The 27,320-nt window shown below is 44.8% G+C and overlaps 1 protein-coding gene across 8 annotated transcripts in view; it reads left to right on the forward strand.

Moving 5' to 3' along the window:
• Positions 1 to 27,320, forward strand: part of ILDR2 (immunoglobulin like domain containing receptor 2) — a 42,295-nt gene that overhangs the window by 5,212 nt on the left and 9,763 nt on the right. For 4 of the 8 annotated variants that reach the window (XM_067546289.1, XM_067546291.1, XM_067546292.1 and 1 more), the window contains exons 2-6: positions 5,100 to 5,432; positions 7,438 to 7,557; positions 19,326 to 19,382; positions 22,144 to 22,290; positions 23,065 to 23,241. In XM_067546289.1, coding sequence (XP_067402390.1) covers positions 5,100 to 5,432; positions 7,438 to 7,557; positions 19,326 to 19,382; positions 22,144 to 22,290; positions 23,065 to 23,241 — 834 coding nt within the window. The remainder of the gene's footprint in view (positions 1 to 5,099; positions 5,433 to 7,437; positions 7,558 to 19,325; positions 19,383 to 22,143; positions 22,291 to 23,064; positions 23,242 to 27,320) is intronic. The other 4 variants (XM_067546293.1, XM_067546294.1, XM_067546295.1 and 1 more) reach the window with 2 other exon arrangements.

Below are 27,320 nucleotides of genomic sequence, written 5' to 3' on the forward strand. Positions count from 1 at the left end.
AGAGGTTTGGGGAATATAACAAAGGGGCGGCAGTGTGAAGCTGCCAGGAGTGAAGGGTGGATTATTGATGAGAGGGTGACCCCTGGTAGATCCCTGACTCTTATGAAAGCCCTGTGATAATCCCCAACATTGCAGGGGTTGTTTAGACTGGTGTGTTGCATTGCAACTCTCCAGTGAAGTCAGGACCAAGGAGCATCCAGGGAACCACATCAGAGTGAATGGGGAAGATCCAGAAAAAGACCAGTGGCTACTGCCATTTGTCAGGCTGAAGAATCCAGATTAGATTCTAGGACAAGTGTTTTCGTTCTGTGATTCCATGTCCTGGGACTCATGATTTACACAGTCTGTGTCTTCCTCTGCCCACCTTTCTTTCTTTTGGCCGCAGTTCACTTGCCCATAAGTCACTTACCAGTCATCAGATAGTAATTACTTTTGGTGGGTACTTAACTGGACTGGATTCAAACCAATAACCAAGAAGTAAAAACCGCTATATCACATTTCAGATCTCTTTAGCTATGCACTCACTGGCTCTCACCTTCTTTACTCATAGATTTTTAAGTCCAGAAAGGACCATCATGTTCATCTAGTCTGACCTCCTTCACATTGCAGGCCTCAGAAACTCACCCACCCACCTGGTAATTAGGGTGACCGGATAGCAAGTGTGAAAAATCGGGACAGGGATGCGGGGTAATAGGCGTCTATATAAGACAAAGGCCCAAATAGCAGGACTGTCCCTATAAAATTAGGACATCTGGTCACCCTAATGGTAATAGATCCATAACTTTTGGCTGAGTTACTGAAGTCCAAAAATCATTATTTAAAGGCTTCAAGATACAGAGAATCCACCATTTACTCTAGTTCAAACCAGTAAGTGACCCAGGCCCCAGACTGCAGAGGAAGGTGAAAAACCCCAGGATCTCTGCCAGGCTGAAGTGGGAGAAAATTCTTCCTGACCCCAAATATGGTGATCAGTTAGACCATGAACATGTGGGTAAGACTCCCAACCAGATACCTGGGAAAGAATTCTCTGTAGTAATTCAGAGCCTTCCCCTTCTGGTGTTCCATCTCCAGCCATTGGATATATTTGCTAATAGCAGTCACGGGCCATTGCAAGTAATCTCATCATACCATTCCCTCCATTAATTTATCAAGCTCAGTCTTGAAACAAGTTAGGTTTTTGGACCCCACTACTGCCCTTGCAAGGCTGTTCTAGAACTTCACTCCTCTGATGATTAGAAACCTTCATCTAACTTCAAGCCTAAATTTATTGATGGCCAGTTTATATCCATTTGTTCTTGTGCCAACATTGGCCCTTAACTTAAATAATTCCTCTTCCTCCCTGGTGTTTATCCCTCTGATGTATTTGTAGAGAGCCATCATATGTCCCCTCAACCTTTGTTCCATTAGGCTAAACAAGCCAAGCTGCTTAAGTCTCCTCTTGTAAGGTAGATTCTCCACTTCTCTGATCATCCTAGTGGACCTTCTCTGCACCTGTTCAGTTTGAATTCATCTTTCTTAAACATGGGAGACCAAAATTGCACACATTATTCCAGATGAGGTCTCATCAGAGCCTTGTATAATGGTAATAATGCTTCCTTTTCTCTACTGGAAATACCCCCAATGCATCATAGGACTGCATTAGCCTTTTCCACAGTTCATAGTAATTCTGCAATTGACCAATACATGAAGGTCTTTCTCCTTCTCTGTTGCTTCCAAATGATAGGTCCCCAGCTTATAGCAAAAATTCTTGTTGATCCCCTAAATGCATGATCTTGCACTTTGCACTACTAAATTTCATCTAATTTCTATTACTCTGGTTTTCAAGGTCATTCAAATCTTCTTGTACGATATTGATCTTCCTCCATGTTGGCAATACCTCCCAACTTTGTGCCATCTGCAAATTATATTAGCACACTCCCACTTTTGGTGTCAAGATCAGTAATGATAATGTTAAATAAGGTTAGTCCGAAGACCAATCTTTGAGGAACTCCATTTGTAACCTCCCTCCAGCCTGACAGTTCACCTTTCAGCATAACCCATTGTAGTCTCCCCTTTAACCACCTTTTGATTCTCATATTCATCTTCTTCTCCAATTTAACTAATATTTCCCACGTGGAACTGTATCAAATGCTTTATTAAAATCCTGGTTATTGTTTCAAAGAAAGAGCTCAGGTTGATCTGGCACTATCTACCTTTTGTAACACCATGTTGTGTATGATCCCAATTAATGTTTATCTCCATGTCCTTAATCACTCTTTCTTTCAAAATTTGTTCTAAGACCTTGCATACAGTTGAGATTAAACTAACAGGCCTGTAGTTTCCCAGTTCACTTTTTTCCCCTTTCTTAAATATAGGTACTATATTTGCAAGCCTCCAGTCATAGGGTATGACAGATTCCTTAAAAATTCTTGCTATCGGGCTTGCAATTCCATGTGCCAATTTCTTCAATATTCTTGGAAGAAGATTATCCTGGCCCCCTCATTGGGTCCCAGTAAGCTATTTGAGTTTGGTTTCCACCTTAGATGTGGTAATTTGTACTTCCATAGCCTTGTTCCCATTAGCCATCACGCCACTGCCTCCAAGCTCCTCATTACCATTATTAAAAACTGAGGCAAAGTATTTGTTTAGGTGTTAGGTCATACCTAAATTTTGTGTGTGTGTGTACACATGTATGTGTATGTATTAAAGCTTAATTCAAACTAGGGTTTCCATTGCTCCAGCTTCTCAACTTCAGATGCTACATTGCTCTCGCTGAACGTTGTCCCTAGACACTGAATCTCAGAGAATATCAAAAAGCAAGTGGATAAGAGAAGAGTTGGGATGTTGCAGGGAAGATGCCAAGTTGCTCATCCTATGTCTCCCAAACATTGTCTGATGGAAACAGAACCCCTGTATTGTCACAAACATTCCCACTCTGTTTTCCCCTGTGTGGGCTTCAAATGTGAGTGCGAGTGGGGGTTGTCAGATGAGAGTTTGCTAAAGCTCTACTAATCATTTATTAAAGCAGTTCTTGGCTTGCCGAAGACGTTAATCTCATTAACAGGAAAGGGGGCTGTGCAGGGAAGGGAGGTTACCCTGTACAGTTCACTGAAAGTAACTGTTTGCTAAGCAAATACTTAGTTCACAAGGGAAAGATTTGAATAGCCACCAAGTTACAGAGTCACTGTTTTGTCAGCTGAGCTACAGCAACATGATGGGGCACCTGATCAGCTAATATCTCACGTGTTGGGTGCGGATAGTGTGGAGTCATGCATATTACTGCCTGTGCAGTTGAGTTACAGAGCATTGGGGAGGGGAAAGTATTGAGAATGGGCAATGGAGCCTTTAATCAGCAGGTGTCAGGTTCAAATCCAACCCAACACAGAGGAAGTTGCTATTTGTTGTTATCTTTCATGTGTTTTGATGTCCAATGTGGAATAAGCCGGGGCTCTCTGTCCCACTTCCTAGTGGACAAGTATGTGTATTCCCCCAGACTGGTATTAATAGGTTTCTTTGTTGCAATCTCTACATAGTCCACTGACTGAAGTGGCTCTGTACACTGGGCCATGCTAACATCTTTAAATAGAAAAGATGCAACATTGGTCCAAAACTCTCCATTCCTCAATCTCCTTTGTTTCTGCTCCAAATTCTGAGATATCTGCTTATTTTCTGCTTCTAACCCTTCAAGCTGCCCCCTGTGGCTTCATCCTTTTACCCCTACTATGTTCCTGGCTGACTCTCCCTTATGTTTAACTGGCCTTTCCTCTGCTTCACTGTCCTCTCCTTCAAGCACGCTCTTGTTTCCCCCCCATCTTAAAGAAACCTTCATTCTAATTTCTTTCTATAGCTACTACCCTAGCTCCCATGTCCCAGATCCTTGAGTACCCTTGCTGACTTCATTCTTCTCCTCCATATCTGGGTCCTACCTTCTTCATTCTACTAAATATACCTTTATTGGGATCACTAAAGACTACCTTCCAGCTAAATTTAACCCTTCTGTATCTCAGATCTCATGTCCTCCTACTCACCCTTACATGCCATGTTCTTGTCCCAATACTTCTCCCTTTGCCTTCTTTTCCCCCCAGTCTTGGTATTGGCCTTTCTTCCATACTGCCTCTTGTGCCTGGAACACTGTTGCTGTCCTTTCTATCTTTCAAGCATCAACTCTCTCTTTCATATCCTTCTTTACAACCTGTCTTTTCAATCAATCTCTCCTCCTTTTTTCTAATCAGTACCACCGTAACCCTCCCTCTCCTGAAATGTTGTCTTCTGTCTTTGGGATTGTCTACACAAGTAGACAACTACAATTAAAAGGGCAACTCTTCCCCGACCCCCTAAGTGTGGTTGCATTTATACCAGTATAAAAGGACATAAAGTGATATAGTTTATTGTGTTTCAGGAACTAAAAGGCACCTTAATACCAGCATAACTGCCACTACATTGGGGTTTTTACCAGAACAACGCTATGTCTATGCTAGAGCTGGAGATGTAAATTACAGCTCAAGATGATATGCCACACAGGCTACGTACACACTGAGGGCAGCAAATTCACCACCATCAGATCGATTTTCCTGGTTCGATTGAGTGTGTCTTCACTGCTGTTCAATCAATCTGGAAGTCAATCTAATAAAATCACCTCCAAAAAAGCGTAATGCTGCATCAACAGGAACGCATTTCTCGTCAGCGCAGCGCGATGGACATGGCACGCTAAAGGGAAGTTACAAAGTCGACAGGAGTTACGCAAGCTACTCTGAATAGCTTGTGTGACTCCTGTCAAGTGCTGCCCAGTTTTGCTGCTGGTGTAGATCTGCCCACAGGTTTTGTTTGAGCTAGTGGGATGAAAATAGAAGTGTTGCTACAGCGGCGGTGGGGGTGGCTAACTGCCCAAAGTACATACTTGTGGTCTGACAGGATCACACTCATGTGGTTAGCCCCTCCTGCTGTTTGTGCTGCTGCAGCTTCACTTCTGTTTTAGGTGTGCTAGCTCAATCAGAGCTAGTGCAAATATGCCTCCTTGAGCTGGAATTTAACCTTCCAGCTCCAGTGTAGACATACCCTAGGGTCAGCAAAAATACATACTATGTTACCTATAACTATGTTCCAATGTTTTTGTTTTGTAGCTGCAGCTGAGGGATTGCAGGTCACAGTGCCTGAGAAGAAGAAGGTTGCTATGCTGTTTCAGCCTGCCCTGCTTCGCTGCCACTTTTCTACTTCTTCTAACCAGCCGGCTGTGGTGCAATGGAGGTTTAAATCCTACTGCCAGGACCGCACGGGAGAAGCTTTGGGTCTGGCCACCTCGGGGATACAAGCGGTGAGCAAAAGGAACCTGGAGTGGGATCCCTACCTGGACTGTGTGGACAGCAGAAGGACAGTCCGTGTCGTAGCCTCCAAGCAGGGATCCGCGGTCACAATAGGGGACTTCTATAAGGAAAGAGATGTCACCATTGTCCATGGTAATGTCCCCCTAGTTGTTTTAGTATCATTTAGACTCATTCCTTGGCAACTGTGAATACTGAAGACTGGTGGGAATTGTTTAGTCAACTCCTTCTGGGGCAGGACTATTAATTATTATTAGCTACATAACCCTAGTGCCTAGGAACCCCAGTCATGGAGCATAACCCCATGGTACAAGTGAGCTCTTACACAATGGATGCTACCAACTAAATCTGACCCAGACAGGGGAGTTCAAACTCATTCCTCCTGGGCTTTCAACCTGCTCCACAAAGGGGCTCTAACCCCGACCTGGAGGGGTCACTCTCTCCTGGGTCAACAGGGGTGTTCTGTTTCCATGTTCATTTAGTTCTGGGCTTCTCTATGTGAGCCCATCAATGGGCCCAAACCCTGACTTGGTGGTGCCAGCTTCGCCTGTGGTAGAGAATGGGGAGTTCAGTCTCTGCGACTGGGCCTTTCCCCCTTGTGATGGGGCTCCACTCAACACACTGGCGCCTCCTGGGGATTAGCTCCGCAGGTCAGTACGCCCTCTCCCAATGGTGCCTCACACGCTGTCACTTCTGCTTCGAGATCCACATCACTCAAAGGACGACGGCATCCTCATCATGAAATAGCCATATTGCCATGTCACAATCTGTGCCCTCACTTCTGGGGGGCCTACAGTCCACTGTCTATCCAATTCCCCAGTGGCAACAGCTGTCAATAGTCTAGCCACTTCCCCAGTGGTGGTGGGGGGAACTCGGGCCCGCCCACTACTCCAGATCTGGCCCAGGGACCCTGTAGATGGCAACCACGTGCTGCATCCCCTCCAACTCCTCAGTACATTTCCCTGGGCCACTTCCCTGCAGCTCCAGCACCTTCTTCACCTTTACTTCAAGGCCTCAGTATGCTCATCCTAGCAGCCAGCCAGGAGCTCCCTCTCACTCTCCTGTTCCTGCCCAGCATGCTAGCATCCTTCTGCCTGCCAAGCACCCAGTCCTCCCTCCTTGAGCTCCAGGAATTAACGGACTGTGTTCTGTCCTGCAGCTCTTCTTATATGGGCCTACCAGGCCCTGATTGGCTGCCCCCTGCACACTGACCGAGGCTGCTTTTAACACTTTATATGCCAGTATGGAGCAGACACCCCCCACAAACTCTTCCTATCCTTTTGAACAGACCACCTTTCCTCCTGCCCTTCCAATATTAAGGAGTAATTCTACATCTCATGTTCCTTCAACTCTGGGCTTCACCATCTACTCCAATATGGACCTAAACCCACTCCCGCCTTGAGTGAGATAAAGGGAAGAGATTTAAGTTGTGTGAAGTCAGCTGGGGAAAGCTGAGATTTCCCTCAGTCTTTTGGTGGAGGAGGTCATGTGAGACCAGGACTCCTCAATACACATCATCTTCTCTAATTCAACAAGCCAGTTAGCTGGTAGGGATGACTAGCCCTATGCTCCTTGGTGTGGAGGAAACACACTCGCCTCTGGAGGGGAAGGAATATTTTACTTTGCTTCCTCGTGTTGCCTTTGATAGATGGTTAATGTGTTCCAGAGGAAGTAGCACCTGCAGTCCTCTTGCATAGTAGGAGAACTGTCATGACACAGGGCCACTGCCAGTAGGAAGGGCAAAAGGAAGGGGAGTTAGTGGTTTGTCCAAGGGCTTTGCACTCTCTTTGTGGGCCTTGCCTGTGGAGTTACTCCAACTCCCCATTCAACATCCCAGCTTACTGTGTACCTCAGTTTTCAGAGTAATGGGCTTGTGTTACTCTCTTAGGATCCATTCCCACCTTCATCTGGAATTAATGTGGAGTTGGACTGGTCCCTTAATCTACAGCTAGAGGGTTGACTTTTCACACAGCACGAGCTAGGGATTTAATTCCCCCAAGCCACCAGGGGAACAAAAACCTATTCCCATCAGTGACAACTCCCAGGGATTTGAACTTGGAGCTGGAGTCAGTGTTTTCAACCCTTCACTTCTTGAGGGGGTTGAGGGGTCGCCCCATCCTCTGCATTTTTTGTTTTTCAGATGCAGACCTCCAGATTGGGAAGCTGATGTGGGGAGACAGTGGGCTCTATTACTGTCTTATCATCACCCCTGATGACTTGGAGGGCAAGAATGAGGAGTCAGTGGAGCTGCTGGTTCTGGGTGAGCCACCTTCTTAGTTTGCATCTTCCCTAGTAGAAGGCTGCCATGTGCCATCTCCCTCTGCATATTTCTGTGTAATATATTGTAAGTGCAGCATATACATATTACATTTCCTGGGTCTGATTCTTTCCTGCCCTGCACCTTGGGCAGTCATTTGCATCTGGGGAAAGTGGGTGTCAAACACTGACAAACACCCACATTGCTCTCACTTGGCACATGTGAAGGTGACTACATAAGGTGCAGGGCAGTGGAGAATCAGGCCCCCTGTTTAAGGTTTAAATTGATAAGATGTCCAGCAAATCAAAAAATCTAAGATTGGGTCTTTTAAAAATATACACTAAATAGATCCCAAATGCACTTTTTTTGCTGCATTGAGATCTGTGATGGGGGTGGGCAGCCCCTAACATTCTCCCAGTTTCTCTGGAGGCTCATCCCTGAAGAGGAATTGAGAGGGCACCAGTTTTTGCTATAAGGGCTTGTCTACATGGGAGATTTTTCCAGTTATGCCAATATAATTATACCAATATAGTTCAACTACTATAGTTAAGCTTGGCACGCTTCCTCATGCGGACACACTTATTCTGGAATAAGAATGGCTTTTTCTGGTTTAACATACTAAACTGTATGCTTGTCAGTTTGACAGCCAGCTGGCCTAGTGGTCAGGCAGTGGCTCCATGGTTCTTTCCAACCCGATTGTTCTACAGCAGGCCAAGGCTAGGGAGGTCACTCGTCCAGTACAGTCTCCTTTTTGGCTGGTTTGTCCCCTGTTCGGTACTGGGACAAACTGGACATGTTTCTGTCGAGTATCAGACTGGGGACTCTATTTTGAAGAACAAGCTACTCTGCTGGCAGTGGCATAGGGTGCTCTTGAACATGGCATCCCCCGTGCAGTGTTGACCTCTCATGCACTGTGAACAAGGTCATGCAGGCAGGGGTGGGCCCAGCCATTTCCAGAAGCGCCAGAATGTCCAGTATTCAGGGAACATGTGAGTGGCCACGTTAGTCCCAGTTGGGACGTATGTGGCAGGCCTCAGTCTCTCTGGAGTGTCCCTTCCACTCCCCTTAGGGTTCTATCACATGAGAGGTGCGGAGAAACCAGGTAGGGGCACCCGGGCCCGTCCACTCCACTGGGTCCTGACTCTGGAGGGGCATAAAAGTGTCCAGACCACTCTTTGGTCCATGCCAAGATATACTCCCCACTGGGTCGCTTCTGCTTAGTCTGCCAGTGGAACAATGTCCTGCTCTTCGCAGTCTCTTGTAAATGTCTAACTCTCAAAGACGGGGGATCTGGATCACTGCTTCCAGAGTGGCCTTAGCAGTGCTGTAGCCACTCTCCTCTCAGCTCCAGGCATTGGCCTCACTTCCTGATGCAGCCTGTAGCTCCTTCCTGTGGCCCACAGTGTCCTTTTAAACTATCCCTTCACCTGGAGCATGCCCTACAGCTGATGAGGGGTGCGGTCTCCCTAGCCCAGTACTGCCCTATCCCTTGCCCTGGTTTAGTAAACTCCATCACAGTCACTCTTGTACCTTAATAAGAATGTGCACATGGGGGTTTATACCAGTATAACTCTCGTACCTTACATTCACACCCTACCTTACACTGGTATAACTTCCTGTGGAAACAAGCCCTTAGTCAAGGAAATCAATATATTAAACATCAGCCAAAACCAACTTTTTCTTATTAAAGCATGAGCCATAATTTGCCTTAAATTAACCCCTGAGAAATCAGAGGTTAAAAACCTGAAATCAGAGAAGTGACAGGTGATGAGGGCATGGTCCCCTTGGAGAAATATTTCTTTCCTTAATGTTGTATATAGATATAGTGCTACTGTGGTGAAAAACATATTAAAACACATGGACAGATGAACTTGTGTAGAGGCTATACATGCACACACTGGCACATCTATGTTGTGTGTTCTAGGTCAGATGAGCATTTAGATGACATCTAAACAGAGGAGAGCAGTGCAGCAAGCAGTGGTGCTGGTGGAAAAACACTCAGTAAGAAGGAAGATAAGCATAGTGATGTATTTTAATGCACTGCCAAAACCCACCCACAGTCATCAGGTGGACAGTGGGCAGTTGGGCAAGGGAAGTCTGCATTAACCACTTGCACATCCATGTCTAGTGCACTATCATGCACCATGTGGTAGAAACAAGCATGAACCCCAGATCTGAACACATTTTAACTTTGGTTTGTTCTAAATCCAGGTCTAGATTCACTTGTCAGATTAGGCCCATCTCTGCCAGGTATTAGCCACAGGCCTTGTTATGTGATGCCAGCATGGCTATTGCTGTGTGGTGACAGGCTATTTAACAGTGCCTCATCCCCACACACCCAGGGCACTTAAATGGCCACCAAATTTCAGTATCATAATAAATAATAATAATATAATTAATAATACCTAGCTCTTATATAGCACTTTTCATCAGTAGATCTCAAAGCTCTTTGCCAAGGAGGTCAGTATCATTATTCCCATTTTACAAATGAGGAAACTGAGGCACAGAGTAGAGAAGTGACTTGCCTAAGGTCACACAGCAGGACAGTGGCAGAGCCTGTTATAAAATCCAGCCTCCTGAGTCCAAGTCCAGTGGTCTATCCAGTAGGTTACACTGCTTCTCAGATACCATGGTGAGGCAATGTGCTACCAGGGTGACAGGAGGAGCCTAGATAAATTGATGTTGTTTTAAATCTTGGGATCTGTGTATAAAAGATTATATGGGGAAAAGAGCCTTAGCCTGCTTTATATTATGCCTGCCTGTCAGGGGGTGCCTGTGTGCCCCACACTGGCAGTATTTGCCAACAGTGAAAGTCAAGGGCCACTTTACCTAGCAGCTATAGTCCACAAGGAGGTAGAGGAACCCAGGCCCCCCTACTCCACTGGATTCTGACCAAGTGCCCACAGCTCTGTCTTGGGATCCCTCTTGGCTTATCTCTAAGGTCCCATCTCCTGGTGACAGCAAGTCATCTCCATTGGCTCCCCAGTAGATGGGCTTCCAGAGGCTTAGCTAGGAGGTTCAGTCCTGGCAATTTCTTGTCAAAAGGCTGCTGCACCCAACTGCTTTCTTCCTTGGTCAGCCCAGACTGAGTTGAGCAGCCAACTTGCTTTTGAATACTCCCGCCACTGGGAGCAAGCCCAGAAGAGGCAAGGGGGTGTGACTTTCTGTGTCCAAGCAGCTCCTTAACCCTTGCCTCACCAGTGCAGGGCTGACACATCCCATAACACTGCCCTAATCCTTTGTGCTTTTACTGGGAGAGAACTTGCAGCTCAGGCTACTTTACCTTGACCACATCTGCTTTTCCATTCTTACAGCCTCTTTTCTGTAGTTACACTTTGTCTATGTGCAGCATTTGCACATCAGGGGAGTGCACTTCTATGGGTTCTCCAAGAGCATGAGAGCAGTCTTGTTCTGGGTATACTTTGCTCTACTTCACAGGCTGGTTGGAGCAGCTTGAACCCACTTCCACTCCTAGGTGTTGCTCATCAGATGGAATGATCAAGCCGTTACGTATGTGTATCAGTGACATCCCAATTACCCTCCCTTCTCCCTGTCTCCTTGTCCTTCCAGCTCTTCTTATTTTTTTTCCTGCTTCTCCTTTTCTCTCTCTCTGTCAACGCGGTGATGACTGAAGGCAAGACAGTGTCCTTTGACACAGGAGATAGGTAGCCAGCAATAAAGAAATATCATTATTTGATATTCTGGGACTTGCTAGGATATTCTGATTCTATCCCATTTCTCTTCTGGATATTAGTGAATTGCAAGGATAGATTGAATATAAATGTAGATTTGAGAACTTCTGCAGTCCTAGGGGATGCACAATGAGACGTTTTTGTTTTCTTTTGCTGTTCAGATGGAAGGCTGACTCCCTATTGAGTGCAGCTGAAACAATAAAGGGATAATGTCTGAGAGAGTTTGTGTTTCCCATCTTGCACAATACCCACTCCCTATTGACATTTCCTTTTAAATTACACTGGACTTTGCTTATTTTGGGGGGTCATAAAAATGGAAATTGGAGAGGGCAGTACAAGAGAGGAAACCAATGAGTGCTTAAAAGGAAATAGGAAAAATCCCTCTGGTAGTTGCACCTCAGAAGCATAGAAAGTGTATAGGTTAAAGGGAAGATGCTGCTAGACAAGTAACAAGATCTGGGAGGCAAAAATACAGTGATATTTACCTAGTTAAGGACAGAGGGTCCCAAACTTTGCACAACCAAGGGCTTCATTAGCAACCTCTCAGGAGCTGCTTCTATATAATTTGAATAAATTGGAGTAGATTGCAGCTGTCCATGTCTTTTATTTGGACATACAGCCCATGGAGACTACATGTTGTACCTGCAATCTTCCATCTTAATCTGAGCAGCCAGGCTGGGATTTGTAGGGTCCCTGGGTCACACTCCCATATCAAAGATAAGGGTAGTTCCTGGTTGCATTGTAGAATTCCACTGACTGTCTTCACTTTGGCCCCAATTCAGTAAAGCGTGTAAGCATGTGCTTAAATCCATCTTTATTCAGCAAAGCCAGTGGGCTTTAAGCATGTGCCTGAAGTTCAGTAAGGCACTTCTTCATATGCTTTATAGGCATGAACTGCTGAATCAGGGCTTTTATCTACCCATGTCTAAGGGGATCAGTGGGGAAAAAAGAAGTGTTTTGCTATAGGGGCAAGAATGAGATTGGAAGTGAACCCACTCTAGAATAAGGATGGAATGTATTCAAAGACTATTAATAAAAATTATTATTGAATATTTATATTATGATAGCACCTAGAATCATCAATCAGGGACCAGAGTCCCATTATGCTAGGCACATACATACATGATGCCTCTGCAGTGTCAGGGTTAATATACTGCATCACAATGACATCCTGGGGTTCTGATGATGCTAGTTTAATTCTTGTGCTTTCCTAGGATATCAGGACCCTTTAGCTAGGCTAAGTGACTTCTGTAGCTCAAGCTCACTGCCTCTATTAAACACACATAATGTACTACACTTGTAATAAAATAATTATTATTTAAAGCACTTTTCATCTGAGGACCCTCAAAGCTCTTTACCCAGGTTATTAAATATGATCCCCATTTTACAGACGGGGAAACTTAGGCACAGATAAGTTATGTTGACTAGCTCTCAGACCTACAGTGAATTTCTGGAAGAGTCAGGAGTAGAGTCCAGAAATCCTAAATGCTGGTCTGGTGCTCTAGCTAACTGTTGACTTCTTTTATTCCCTGTTCCATTTGGCAGGTCAGTTAATGCAACATAGATTATACAATTATCAGATATTATTTTATTAATGAATTTCCTAGAAGCCTGGACTTCTCCAGTCATTACTTTTTAAATTAACAATTAGCATCTGAGGTTTTCTTAATCCCATGTTAGTTAGCAAATATTTAAAGTTGATAAACTAAAACAGTGGTCACCAAATTTTTCTGGTCACGCCCCCCCCGGGAGCCGCAGTCAGGAGCCGGGGCTGGGAGTGGGGCCATAGCCAAGTCGGGGGCCATGATCAGGATCGGGGGCCAGGAGTGGGTCCAGACCGTGGCTGGGGGCCTCAATTGAGGCCGGGAGCCAGAGGCTGGAGTTTGGAGCTGGGGCCCGCGGTCAGGACCCATGGTCAGAGCTGGGGGTCATGGCTGGAGCAGGAGTGGGGCCAAAGCAGAGATGGGGGCAGAGCAAGGCTGGTGGGCTTCCTCTCCACCCCCCTGTGGGGGATGATCTGGGCCCTGCTGCACCTCCCCGAACATTCGTCCGTGGCTCCCTAGGGCAGCATGTCCCACAGTTTGGGGACCTCTGAATTAAAAACATCGTTATTTATATTACCTGTCAACATTAATAAAGTATAAAAATCAAATTCTTCCAAGCCTAATACACACAGAGAGGCATAGTTATAGATATACAAATCTACTTGTATACATACACACATTGTCATAATAGCTACCTACCTGTCTAATGTATTTATTGTGCAAGTCAATGCATATTGCTGTGTGTGTGGTTGGACCTTTGTGCTATTAAAGCAGTTCTTAGTCAGTAAAGTGACTTATTTTACCGGGTATAAGCAGTGCCAGCTTTAGTCTCTTCTGCCCCAAGAGAGAATGAGCCCACATCAGCTTCTATAATCCAGAGATGGGAGAGTTCATGGCAGGAAATTGCCCTAACAGGATGAGAGCTATAGCATTTCACTTTATTCCATTGAAAAGCAGCCAATAACATCCCAGTCTACTTGTCACACAGTAGTTGGCAGATGTGTTCGTGTCACTGGTATGCACAGGAGGCAAGAGGCCCAGAATTCAGCCCAGGAAGGCCCACAAACAGCTTTATAACAAAGACTTTCTTACCCAGAGCTCTGCCTGGGCCAGAGAGCAGTAAAGCGGGCAGGAGCAAGGAGTAATTCTTTTACAAGGACACGACAAAGAAGACCAGTTTGCCCTCACATCTGTGAGTGCCGTGGTGCCAGGAGAGGGCAGGGTTAGGGTCCTGCTAAACTCGTGTGATGTAGCTTTCCCATAGATCCTTCTGCTGTGCACCCATGCAGTGTTGCTGCCTCTCGCTTGAAACTGTCCAACTCCACCCCCCAGTTACTTATTTCATGCCATTTAGAAATGCTACTTGTTGCCAAGGAATTTTTCCCCCTTCCTTTTTATTTGCCAGCCACAGCCACACGCTGCTAACAAAAAGGAGAATGGCACAATTAAAAGGCCTCAGCTACTAAGGTTTCCATGACAACAGCCTCCTTGGAGGTCTTTGTTGCCTGCTAAAGATTTGATCTCCAAGAACGGCGGCCACTGTTTCTCCCTCGATTGACAAACAGAGAAAAGAGGGATGGGGAAAAAGGAAAAGTTTACTGCTAGCAGAGGGAGCAAGAAGGAACTCATTACAAGGCCACACTCTCCCAATAAATCTCCCAGCAGCTGCCTTGGAAGAGCCTGCGATTTACGAGAGCCAAGCTCTCTCTGCTCTGGTTTCTGATGCACCTACTGGGTCAGCCTCCAAGTGCCAGGGCCCCTTGACTGTAACACAAGTTGACAAAAATAGCATGTTTGTCCACTACTGGGGAAGGAATAGATATCTGTGCCTTTCCTGCCTTCCACATTGAGGGAATGCTTGGCAGACCAGAGCTTCAGCTCCCCGAAAGGGAACGTATTGCCACTTATTTCCATTCCTGATTCCTCCTGCTCTTCAGTGTACTTACCCCTGAGTTCCCTCATTATTTTCTCCAGCTTTCTATTTTTATACCTTCTTCTGTGTAGGCCCCATTCCATTCAACTATTTGTCTCCTCTGGCTCCAGGTCATACCTAACTTCTTACTCTTCTTCTGGTTGTATCGTCTACCCTCCGCCTACATATTAAGTTCCTAAGTTCTTTTGTTTTCTCTCTCCCTTCTCCCCCCAGTTTTAGGACTTCTCTCTCCTTCCCTTTTACTTCACCACCTTCCAGATCTGCTCTGCTTTCTCTTGGCTTATCCCCATTCCCAATTTTCCTCTCCCTTCCCAGTCCCTCTACACCAGAGCCTTGCTATATGAGTACAGATCTTTCTCCCACTTGGTGATGGCCCTTGCTGTGCTTGTGCTGCCACTCTAGTCTTTGTGCCTCTCAGCTGCAGCTGAGTGGCCATCACTTCCGCTTGTGACTGAGAGGCAGCAGGTGCATATTGCGGGAACAACTGCGTAGCAGCTGCTGGAGTTGCTTGTGTGGAAAGCCTAATCAGCAGTGCGTCGGGAATGGGGACAGTGACAACATGTCCCAGATTTTTATTGAAAGAAGGACAAACTCCTACTTTGAATAAAACCATCCGGGACAATCCTGGAAAATTGGGCCATCTAGTCTCCCTCACATAGGGGTGTTTGCTGGGATTCACTGATAAGTGCTAGCATAAGAAATTACAGTCCTTGTGACTATAGGGACATTTACAGAATAGACATTGAAACTAGAGAGCCATTTCAATCCATTTATCAAAATGCCCACCTGCAGGCTGCTTTCCAAGACAGGCCAAGCAATAATAAATAAGCAGCAAAGATAGACGACCTCCTATCAAGGTATTTTAATATATTATTTTCTCCTTGACAATCCATTTCTAGCCTCTGCTCTCCCTCTTTCAAGCTTACTTTTTAAAAAATGACTTTGGTGCCAATGAAAGGAGCCAGAGTGATATGGAGTGCTGAAGTCTATTCACGGGACAGGGACAGGACAGGCACTGGGAGCTTCCTCCTCAGTAACTTCTGCCAGACTGACCACGTAGTCTAGGGGACAGAGAGGAAAATAGCTCCAGGGCCCATTCACTCCTTGGCTTTTCTGCTGAGACTTCAGGGCATGGGAGCAGCAGGCAGCTAGTCTCAAATTTGGTGGCTGGCTAGGACACCTGTTCACTAGGAACTAGGCTGAGGCCCTGAGTTCATTTCATGCAGGACACTTTTTGTCACAACCAACCTGGGCCTGAATCAAGCTAAACCTAGAAGTGAAAGAATATAATACCTCATTCCCTGCCCCCTGGAGCCATCTAATCCCTCCCTCTCGCTGTATATTTTTGCTTCACTTGTTGCTCATCACTGTGGGAGGAAAGTCGGCCTTCAATTAGCAAGCATTCATGACAAGCCTATGCGCTACCTCCCCCAGCCGTTGCTGTGGTAACCGCTGGCATGAACAAGAGCAGCTGGGTCAGCTGTAGTGTTTCTAGTCAGCCTAGCCTACTTAACAGCCCTTATTAAAAATGAGAAGCAGGGGGAGGGTCTGTGAAGGGGAGAAAGTTACATGGCACGGAGGGGATGGTTATCAGTGAATTAACTCAGCCGGGGGAAAGAATCAAAGTGCTGAAAGCTGGTCGAGGCATAGTCATTCAGTGAATTTTTGTATTGTTTTCTGGTAGCTGGCTGGGCTATTCAAGTCAACAGATTTAGGTTCAAATGTGGCCTCTGCCCTGGGTTTCACTGGATTGGCCTCTCTTGAGTGGGCTTTGTGAATTCCTTCCTTCTCAGAGTGAATCCCTCACACAGACAGGGAGGAGTGGGGAGAACGCTATGAGTGCAGAGACAATTCAGAACCTGAGGATGCAAAGGTGGGAATTTTGCTGAATTCTCAAGAGTCCAGCTTTACTTGCCCTTCTGGCCTGGTGAAGAGAGCCACTCTCTCCTCCTAAATCCAGACACATCACGTTGTGCTTGTTGAAGGGGTCTAACTGAGTAAACTGTTGCACAGGCATAGATTGCAATGGAATGGTTGCCCTGCTTGTCCTCACAACAATTCAGGATGTTCCAACAGCACCATTGTTTCTAACAAGTGCCTTCCCTTGTATGTCACATCTTACAGCTGTGATTTTACCAGCACATTCTTGTAACCATGAAGCACCTATTCATAAAACCCAGCACTACTGCAGGGAGCACAGGCTTTAGGATAAGCTCCAAATGAGAGGAACTCATTGTGAGATGGAGTTATCCAGGCCAGTCCCTGCTCCCAGCTGGTGTATCACCCACTTATCTCTCATCTCAGTGTCCCACCCCTAACTTGGGCTGTTTTGCCATCCATTTACCTCTGATATCACTGCAAGGAACAGGTCCATCTGCCTGCATGCAGAGTAAACAAACAGGAGGCACACATGGTTTTTGCAGCCATGCAGTGTCAATACGTGTTTGTACCTGCAAATACATCCTGCATGCATGTGGTTCTTGTGTGTAAATAAGGCATATATCTGACATGAATGTGGAGCATGTGTGAGCATAGGATACTTGTGATGAGAGGCATACATCTGGTATGTATGTGTAGAGCATGCTTGTGATATGCAAGAGTTACTTGGCAGGTATCTGGTACATATCATGCATGGCCCATGTCTTGCGTGCATGACAAAGATATATGTGCATGCTGGCTGAGAGTAGTCTAGACATTTGGTACTTCCAGGGAGTGGACTACCTGGATTCCATGAAACTCTTTGGACACATAGATGAAAATGTTGCCATAGATTGATGGATAGGAACCTATTTTAAAGTAATAAACAAGGAACACTTTATATGAAGGATCAGCTCTACATCTTCTGCTAAGGCTCTGAGAGCTCATTGTGACTGATGGTTTTACAGTGACCAGAACAGCTTTGATGAGTTGAAATGGGTTGCAAATCACTGCCTGAATTCAGAGTGTTCCTTGTGGCTCCAGCAGCCATGTGTGTTGATTTTTGATCTCTATAGAAGCTCTGTTGAAGCAGTGACAAAGAGGAGAGTGAGATTCTGGTTGATTTTAACATGCTTCAGGGAGAGACTAGACACCAAGGAGTTTTAGGTCCAGTTAATCACTGTGTTTGAGTTCCGTTCAGTGCAGAACCCAGGGGTATGTGTTAAAGGTGACTTCACACCATCTTTGCACTTACACTTACCTCCCTTATTTTCCATCCCCCATATGTGTCTGTTCAGATTGCAAGCTCTTCTCCTTCCTGCATGTCTGTAAATAACCTAGCAAACTACTCGTGCTATATAAAAATACACATAGCACAGATGCACGCAAGAGCATGCTGCACAGATGCCTGTAGTATACTTTACCTACATTCAGGACATATTCTGTGCATTAGGAACATTTCATACATGCAGTTCCAAAACAAATAGGTACCAAGCCTTAGGGCTTGGATTTTGTTTGTCACATTCACTGTAAATTCAAGTGGAAAAATCAAGAGGTCCAGTGAGGTTTTACAGAAATCCTTTCCTGGTTGGTTTGCTTCACTTGGATAACGGCACTATATCTCAAAGCATCTCCAGCTTGTACAGACATACCCTCACCCTCCATAGTCATGCTTTAGGGCAGTGGTTCTCAACCAGGGTACATACATCCCTGAGGGTACGCAGAGGTCTTTCGGGGGTACATCAACTTATCTAGATAGTTGCCTACTTTTACAACAGGCTACATAAAAAACACTAGCGAAGTCAGTACAAACTAAAATTTCATATAGACAATGACTTGTTTATACTGCTCTATATACTATACAGTGAAATATAAGTCCAATATTTATATTCCAATGATTTATTTTATAATTATATAGTCAAAATGAGAAAGTAAGCAATATTTCAGTAACAGCGTGCTGTGACACTTGTATTTTTATGTCTGCTTTTGTAAGCAAGTAATTTTTAAGTGAGGTGAAACTTGGGGGTACGCAAGTCAAATCAGACTTCTGAAAGGGGTACAGTGGTCTGGAAAGGTTGAGACCCACTGCTTTAGGGCATCTCTTGTGAATCTATCTGTGCAGTTGCAGTGTCCCATATGGAAAAGCATTACATGCACATGTTCTGTATGCATGTGGCTTACTTGTAGGGGGCACTGAGGTCAAGACTTTTCTAATCCAGCCAGCTGTGGTCTTTTGCGCTCTCTCTTTTTTATGCCAGTAGAATGATTCTTTAAAAATTGAATTACGCAAGCCCCCAAATGAGTGTGTTTTGAGTGTGAATGTGTATTTCTACGTGTAGTGGGCATGTGCGTAAAACAGTATCATGAATGCATCACCTTGTAATGATGCTGAAGAGACCCACTTCTTGCAATCCTCTGTTTAGATCAGAGAGGCTCTGTTCCTGATTCTCTCCCCCAGCCTAGTTGGTCAAATCAAGGCCAGAGAGATACAGAGAAAGCCACCAGGCATTGAGCAGGGCCAATTACTGTGGAGGTGATGAAATCCCTGAACCATATTGTTCACTTCACAGAGCGTATGTGGGTGGATCCTGTAATGAGGAAGGGGACTGAAAACTAAGGCAGGGTCTGAGGAGTGTGTTTTTCCTGCAGTAACCTCTCTCCCTGTTCTCCTTCTGTCTTTTCTAGGCAGGACAGGGCTGCTTGCTGATCTCTTGCCCAGTTTTGCTGTGGAGATTATGCCAGGTATTCCATCATTTAGCTCTTTATTGACCCACCCCTCCTCTCGCCTTGTCTGTCCATCCCTCTGCTGCATCGCACATTCATTTCCTTCTTACTTGTGTGCATCTCCTGTATTCTGTGATAAACTGTTGCTTGTTGGAAGTGCTTATTGCACTGAGAAATATAAATCGTCATGCTGGGGATAGGGAGGGGCTTTAAAACTGAGATGCAAAAGACAGAATTAGTCGAGACAGAGACAGGTCCACTGTTGCAATGGAAAAGCCTATTTATAGGAGATTTTATATCCAGCTAGATGCCTGTGTGTTCACACACCACCATGATTGTGGAAATGCCATTTTATCTATACTGTAATAGCCTGGCACCCTTTTAAGCGTACTAAGTACTATGTGGATGCACCTCAGTATGCCCTCAAGAAGAAGTACCTTCAATGGCCTAACTTTTTATTATGGAATACTGTTATTAAAGTCAGCCACACAATGCTGCACATATGTGGCACCCCTCCTAAAGAAGGGATACTAAGCCAAACCAGGCTGTGGGAGCTGTTCTTCTGTGCAGCAAAGCTATATTAGTGGGGAATCTAACTACAGCCAGATAGTTGGGCTGAGGCCTGAGGACTTTCTGGACTGCACAAATCCCTTATTATCCAACCTAATGGGATCCCACTTTTAGGCATTTCCCAATCCCACAGAGGATCTAGCCCAAGATTCTACATCAGATGGCCTTTCAGAGGGAAGAGATGAGAAAGCATTCAGCTCTGGATACATCTGAGATGACTATAGCCTGAGGGCACTAAATCATATTGTGTCTCTCCCCACAACGTAGATTCCTCATGCCCACTTTCATACAAATGAGCAGCTCTAAATATAGATGATGAGGGGGGGAATAATCTGTCCCAGACACTCAAATGGACAGGAGGGTAAAGACCCCTAATTTTAGCCATGAGAGCCAGCAGATTATTCAATTTAGGAGTCTTTTCAACAAATATACTCACAAGGCTTGATTCTCCACTTCCTTGCACCTTTTGTCACCATTTACACGTGTGCAAAGTGCATATAAAACACTACCATATTCATTAGGTAGCTTTTTATATGTGCTTTGCATAGGTTCACATGACAATAACAGGTGGAAGGCAGTGAAGAAACAAGCCCTTAGATTTCAGTGCTACCAACCCAACTCTGTCAGCTGAATAAGCAATTTAAGACAGAGTCAGACACACACACACACACACAGAGACCAGTATGTATGGATAGGTTTACTGATTGTGAGGACACTAAGCAACTCAGACATGGTAACCACAGTAGCCTCAGTGTTTATATGAACGTGATCATACTCAGAACTGCTGTGGGGGGAAATAACAATGGCTGTATCAGGAAAAGGATTATGGAATCACATGTTTAACTGGATAAACTCCTTGATTTGTGTCTGTAATGGATCCAGAAGGGTTTTTGCTGTTTCCTTATACTCATTACTTAAGCAAGACCCTAACTTTATATGCAGTGAAGACCTCTGTAACTCCAAGACCCTTGTGACAGGGGCATTGATTCCAGACATCCACTTGCTAGGGCTGAGTGGATATCTTGCAACACATAATGTACTTAATGAATCTAGCCTCTTTTCCTGCTCCTGGAATGTCTGCAGGCAGATCCCAGTCTCCTCACATTGATTTGGTGAGTTTTTTCCACAGGCTTTTTTTCTGTATGGTTTGACTGTGAAACACTGATGGCAACTGCTGCTAGAGATTTTAAATTTGAGCTGTATTTCATAGCTGCAATTGGTTGCCTGTGTCATGTGATATTATTTCTCTTCCTGGACTGGATGAATGTCATTCTCATAAAAAGGATGAGGTGTTGGAAAAAAGACATTGGGCCTTTCAGTTTCTTAGAGAGGGGTGCATAAATGAGATATGGGAATGTTAGCACATTTTCAGTCTTTTCCTTTCCGGGCCACATGGAACTCTCCTGAGGCATGAATGGCAGAAAAATGTGGCTGCTGTCAGATTTCCTGGCTGGGTGCAGCGCTGAATGTAATGTTCTCCAAGTACATTCACAAAAATAATTGTGTACGTGGGCCTAGCAGTGAAGGGGCAGGCAGAGCCTTGTTTGGCTCATTTACCAGGCTATTTATAGTGTGCTTTCTGCCACCATTTGTATAATTAAATTAAAAGGCTGGGACAGAGCGTGCACAAACAGGGCACAAATGCAGCCAGAGAAAGCAAATGTGTGTGTAATGTGTTTTATGATGTTTGTCTGGCTCTACTTCTAATCCTCCAAAGGGGATTCTGTCCCACAAGAACAGAGCTGGGTGGGTGCCTCTGTACTGTTCACTTCCCACTAGCTACTCTGTCCAGCTGGTGAGAGGGAGCCTGTCTCTATATCTCTCACCCTGACTCATTCCCTCTGTCTCAAAGGTGTGACTGCAGGATGTGTAGACGTACCCAAGCTAGCTTTGATCTAGCTAGCTTGAATAACACGAGCAGTGAAGCCATGGCGGCATGGGGTTGCCACTCGAGTATTACCCAGGCTCCTGGTTGGGCTTGTACAGCTCGTGTACATCTACACCTGCTGCAATCACACCTCTGATTGCAGCGTAGAGAATAGGAGGGACCTATTATCTCCTTACTTCTGACCAGGAAGGATCCTGTTCCTTCTATTAGCCTACATGCCTCTTCTCTCCCTTACCCCATCCCCTGCTGGGAGAGTGCAGTTACCATTGCCTTTCGCAGTGTTTTGTGTCTTTTAACAGTTTATTCTCATCTGGTTTCCAGAATGGGTGTTTGTGGGCCTGGTGATCCTGGGAGCCTTCCTGTTTTTTCTCCTGGTTGGGATCTGTTGGTGCCAGTGCTGCCCACATAGCTGCTGCTGCTATGTCCGCTGCCCCTGCTGTCCAGATTCCTGCTGCTGTCCACGGGCATGTGAGTGATCACCTCTAACAGTGACCAAACTGCGAAGCCTCCTCCCACCTCCCTTTTGCTATGTGTGAGAATATGGGGGAAATCTGCTGATATCCTTCCCCATCCTGAGTGCCCCCTTTGACTGAAGAGCCTGCTACTAAGAATGAAATATCCAACCTATGGTTTAATGTGGAATGCTCTGAGTTAATTAAGAATGTAATTCCTAGAGGTCCTCAGCCAATGAGGTGCTGGGAACTGCTCCTCTAAAGTGTCACATTCCCCATGCCAAAGCTGCAGTCCTGTCAGCTGTGTTTTGTTAGAAAATGCTGTGGCTGCAGAGCAGAGAGCATTCTGGTATGTATCTTTCCCACATTGCAAAGCAGCTGCCCACTAGAGTTACGCAAAAGACCTGCAACAAGGCCCGGTTCCATTGCAAACCCAAACCGCGGGCCATGTTTGCTGAGGTTCATGAGCCTTTTGAGTAAGTTGCCTCTTGAGCATCCAAGACTGGTCTTCAGGGGTGAACGGCTCCAAACCCAAACAAGAAATTGAAAGCAGCCTAGATTTATGTGGTGAATGTCCTCCACTAACTAAGCTTCTGGGGACCTTCAGCAGAGAACTCCTTTTAAGCTCATAGAAATCCACTGGCTCTTGAGTTCCATTCATAACACACCAGACGCTTCCTGCTGAGTAATCACCAAAATCAGAAGCAGGAGCAGCAGCAGGAGCGCTGTTGAGGAGCACCTTGGAGGGAAATGGCTGGCACTTCATTGCTAATTATTGCTCTCTTTTCAGTGTATGAAGCGGGTAAGGCTGCAAAAGCGGGATATCCATCTGCTGTTACCTCCATCCCAGGTCCTTACTACATCCCCACTGTTCCTGTAGCTGGCATGCCATCTCCTGCTGTGCTGATGGAGAAGCCACATCCCCCTCCCCTAGCACCAAGTGACTCCAGTGGAGGAAGCCAAAATGGTAATCTGCACCCTGTCTCTCTTGTCAGCTTGTGAGAACATTCTGAGTCAGCAGAGACCTCAATAGGAGCAGGGCTGGAGAAGGAGGGTTAGCTGCATGGATAGAATGGTGTGATCTAAGAACAGGACTGAGAGCCTGAATTTTAATCAGGGCTCTGACACTGAAGTCACTACCTCAGCTTCCCCATCTGTTAAATGGGGGTAGTGATGATCTTCTGTGGTAGGGAATTCTATAGCTAAGGGCCCTCCCCTGGGATCTGTCAGCCACAGCTTCCTAGAATGCCATGGTGGAGAGCTCAGTGACAGGGATTCTGACATAGCCAGGCCATAGATCAGGGGTTCCCAAACTTTCTGCCGGCATGACCCCATTTTAATGAAGTCTTCCCTGCCAGGACCCTAGACAGTGGGGAGAATGCCATTTTGAAGAGCAATATGTCATCCTCCACATACTCTGACTTTGCATGCACCCTACGTGTGAGGTCACAGCACACGGAGGATGCCATTTTGCTCTACAAAATGGTGTCCTCTGCACAGTGTGACCTCATACGTATGGTGTGTGCTGTGCAGAGAATGCCAGTTAGTAGGGCAAAATAGTGTCCTCTGTGCATTGTGACCTCGCATGCATTGCGCATTTGAGGTAATGCTCTGCAAGCAAAATGATGTATTCCGCCCAGAAGGTATCACCACGAGCCCATCTGCTGAGAGTGTGACCCCAGCTGGGGTCACGACCCACACTTCGGGAACCGCTGCCATAGACCATTGAGAGCTTTAAAGATAAAGAACTTAACTTTGAAATTAGATCTGGGACTGGACTGGTAGCAAGTTTACAATTATCTGTATGATGTGTCTACCCCACCTACTTCAGCCACCACCAAGACACAGTCACCCCTGGGGAGGAACACAGCATCTACTTAACAGGACACAGCCACACTACAGAACAGTTGAGGGTGAGAAGTGGGGAAGAGTACTATTGCCATAAGAAACTGCAGAGGGAATTTGGGGAGGAGGAATGTAATAATTAATTATCAAAGGTTGAATTTTATCACAGCATCACAGTGATATGACACCATGGAGAAGGCAATCAGATAGCTTAAGCAGGGAATCAGGCTTTTGAAATAATCTTCCACCTCTCTTATCAGCGTATTAGCCTTTTTTTGGAACTACCAAAACATTCATCAGAAGCAGGAATCCTGCCAAACAATCATTGGGGCCACTGGACAATCAAGGTGCTAAAGGAGCACTCAAAAGAAGACAAGCCTGTGGCATGGTCCCTCACCAAAGGCTCTTAAGCAAAGTAAGCAGTCATGGGATAAGAGGGAAGATCCTCTCATGGATCAGTAACTGGTTAAAAGATAGGAAGCAAAAGATAGGAATAAATGATAAGTTTTTACAGTGGAGAGAGGTAGATAGCAGGATCCCTCAAGGACCTGTACTGGGACCAATGCTGTTAAACCTATTCATAAATGGTCTGGAAAAAGGGGTAAACAGTCAGGTTGCATAGTTTGCAGATGATACAAAATCACTCAAACTAGTTAAATCCAAAGTTGACTGGGAAAATTACAAAGGGATCTCACAAAACTGGGTGACTTGGTAACAAAATGGAAGATGAAATTCAATGTTGATAAATGCAAAGTAATGCACATCGGAAAATATAATCCAAACTATGCAAATTAGCTGTTACCGCTGAAGAAAGAGATCTTGGAGTTATTGCGGATAGTTCTCTGAAAACATCTGCTCAATGTGCAGCAGCAGCAAAAAAGCTAACAATGTTAGGAACCATTAGGAAAGGGATAGATCATAAGACAGAAAATATCATAATGGCACTATATAAATCCATGGCACAGCCATATTTTGAATATAGTGTGCAGTTCGTGTCACCCCATCTCCAAAAAGATATATGAGAACTGACAAAGATGCAAAGAAGGGCAACAAAAATTATTAGGGATCTGGAACAGCTGCCACACAAAAAGACATTTAAAAGACTGACTGTTCATCTTAAAAAAGAGATAATCAAGGGGGGATATGATAGAAGTCTATAAAATAATGAATGGTTTGAAGAAAGTGAATACGAAAGTGTTATTGACCCTTTCATATAACACAAGAACCAAAAGTCACCCAATGAAATTAATAGGCAGCGGATTTAAAAAAAAACCTTAGGAAGTACTCCACACTATACACAGATAATGTGTGAAACTTGCTGCCAGGAGATGCTGTGAAGGCCAAACATATAATTAGGTTCAAAAAAGAATTAGATAAATTCATGAAGGATAGATCCATCAATGACTATTAGCTAAGATGGTCAGGAAAACGCAACCCCATGTTTTGGGTGTCCCTAAGTCTCTGACTGCCAGAAGCCGGGGCTGTATGATGCGGGATGGATCACTTGATAATTGCCCTGTTTTTTTAATTCCCCCTGAAGAATCTGGCACCAGCCACTGTTGGAAGACAGGATACTGGGATAAATGGACCATAGGTCATACCCATTCTTATATTCAGTTTCAACAATCTGTCTATTTCTTTTCTCCTCCACTAATATCAGAATGGGTGAACTGATGAGGTGGTGGAGCATACTTTCATCATTGATTAAAGGATCTGGAACAGAATGTTTAAAAATAGGAAATAAATCAGCCATTGACCCAAAACAAAAACATATCCAATGAAAAAATCACCTTCAGAACACACTGGACTTCAGCCCAGTGCTTGATTTTTTTTTTCTATAAAATGTCATTACACGTAGAATGCAGCACTGGATGTAGGTCATGGACTAGGGAACATCAGGGGATTGTTGAATAGTCAGGAAGCAAAGCCTCCCCCAAAAAAGTCAATGCATGCTTTCAAAAATTTCACTGCACATCCCTATGTCAGAGCACCTGGTTTCAGGCCTTGTTCCTGGCTCAGAATTAGGAATATATTGCTTGAGATCCCAGCTCATTAGCACAATACAAGTATAAATTAAAATTTATGACTCAAGTATAATTTAAAGCTGAATGGAAAGGCTCTTTACTTGCCAAGACTCCTGTTTATACAGACGTTGCACTTATAAAATAATAAAAAGACAGTCAAGGATCTTAAAAAGCTTTATGATTATTCATTTATTTATATTACCATAGCCCCAGTTGTTATTCCAGGACCACATTGTGCTAGGTGCTGTACAAACACACAACAAAAGATAGTCCCTGCCCCAAACAGCTTAGATGTTTAGAAAACTTTAATCATGAGATCCCTGCAAGATGGGTTAATATGATTATTCCCATTTTATAGATGAGAAAGCTGAGGCCCAGAAAGGTTAAGTGATTTACCCAGGATCACACAGTGAGGCAGTGACAGAGCCAGGAATAGTACCAAGATCTGGATCCCCAGCTTGCCATTCTGAGTAGGGGGACAGAGCTCTAAACTCAAGGCTTGACAGGCAAGTGAAGAATAAATAGAGTTGCAGCTGTTTTGTTTTAAAACGTATTTGTAATTTTTCAGGCAATATGTTCATTTTAAACACAGTTATTACTAGTGAGACTCTAGGATGGTTTTCCTGATCAATAAGGTCAGGGATTTTTTTGTCCAAGAGCTGAATTACAGACTTCATAAAGTGGTAGGTGTTTGGGAACGGGGAGGCAAGATGGGGAATAATTTCATTTGCAAGCACAGTTCTCAGAAAAAGCAATCCCTCTCCATTCTGGGTAGGGGAACAATGCAAGATCTTTATGATGCAATGCAAGATCTTTATCAGTCTAAAGTTGTAGCTAGCATGGTTGTGCTTCCAGTGTGGACATGGTCTTAGAAGGATCAAAAATCAGTGTCCCAAGGAACACGATTAACACATAGGAACACATTAGCAGTTCATGAGGAAGGAGTACAGTCTAATGATTAGGAAGGACTCTATTCCCTTTCATTTGGTGTATGATTTTAGACAAGTTACTTAACTTCTCTGTGCCTTAGTTTCCTTATCTTTGACATAGGAATAAAAATATTTACCCCACCTTTGAAAAGGGCATGGAAATCTTCAGATGAAGAGTGTGAAGTACGAGTGTTTTGGGATCATACAAAGGCATAATAAAAAGGTTTAGTAAGTGGTGCATTTTGCAT

Source organism: Emydura macquarii, unplaced genomic scaffold (assembly GCF_026122565.2).
Source record: "Emydura macquarii macquarii isolate MOO-44397 ecotype Brisbane River unplaced genomic scaffold, CSIRO-AGI_Emac_v2 contig_1119, whole genome shotgun sequence".
NCBI classification, from domain to species: domain Eukaryota; kingdom Metazoa; phylum Chordata; order Testudines; family Chelidae; genus Emydura; species Emydura macquarii.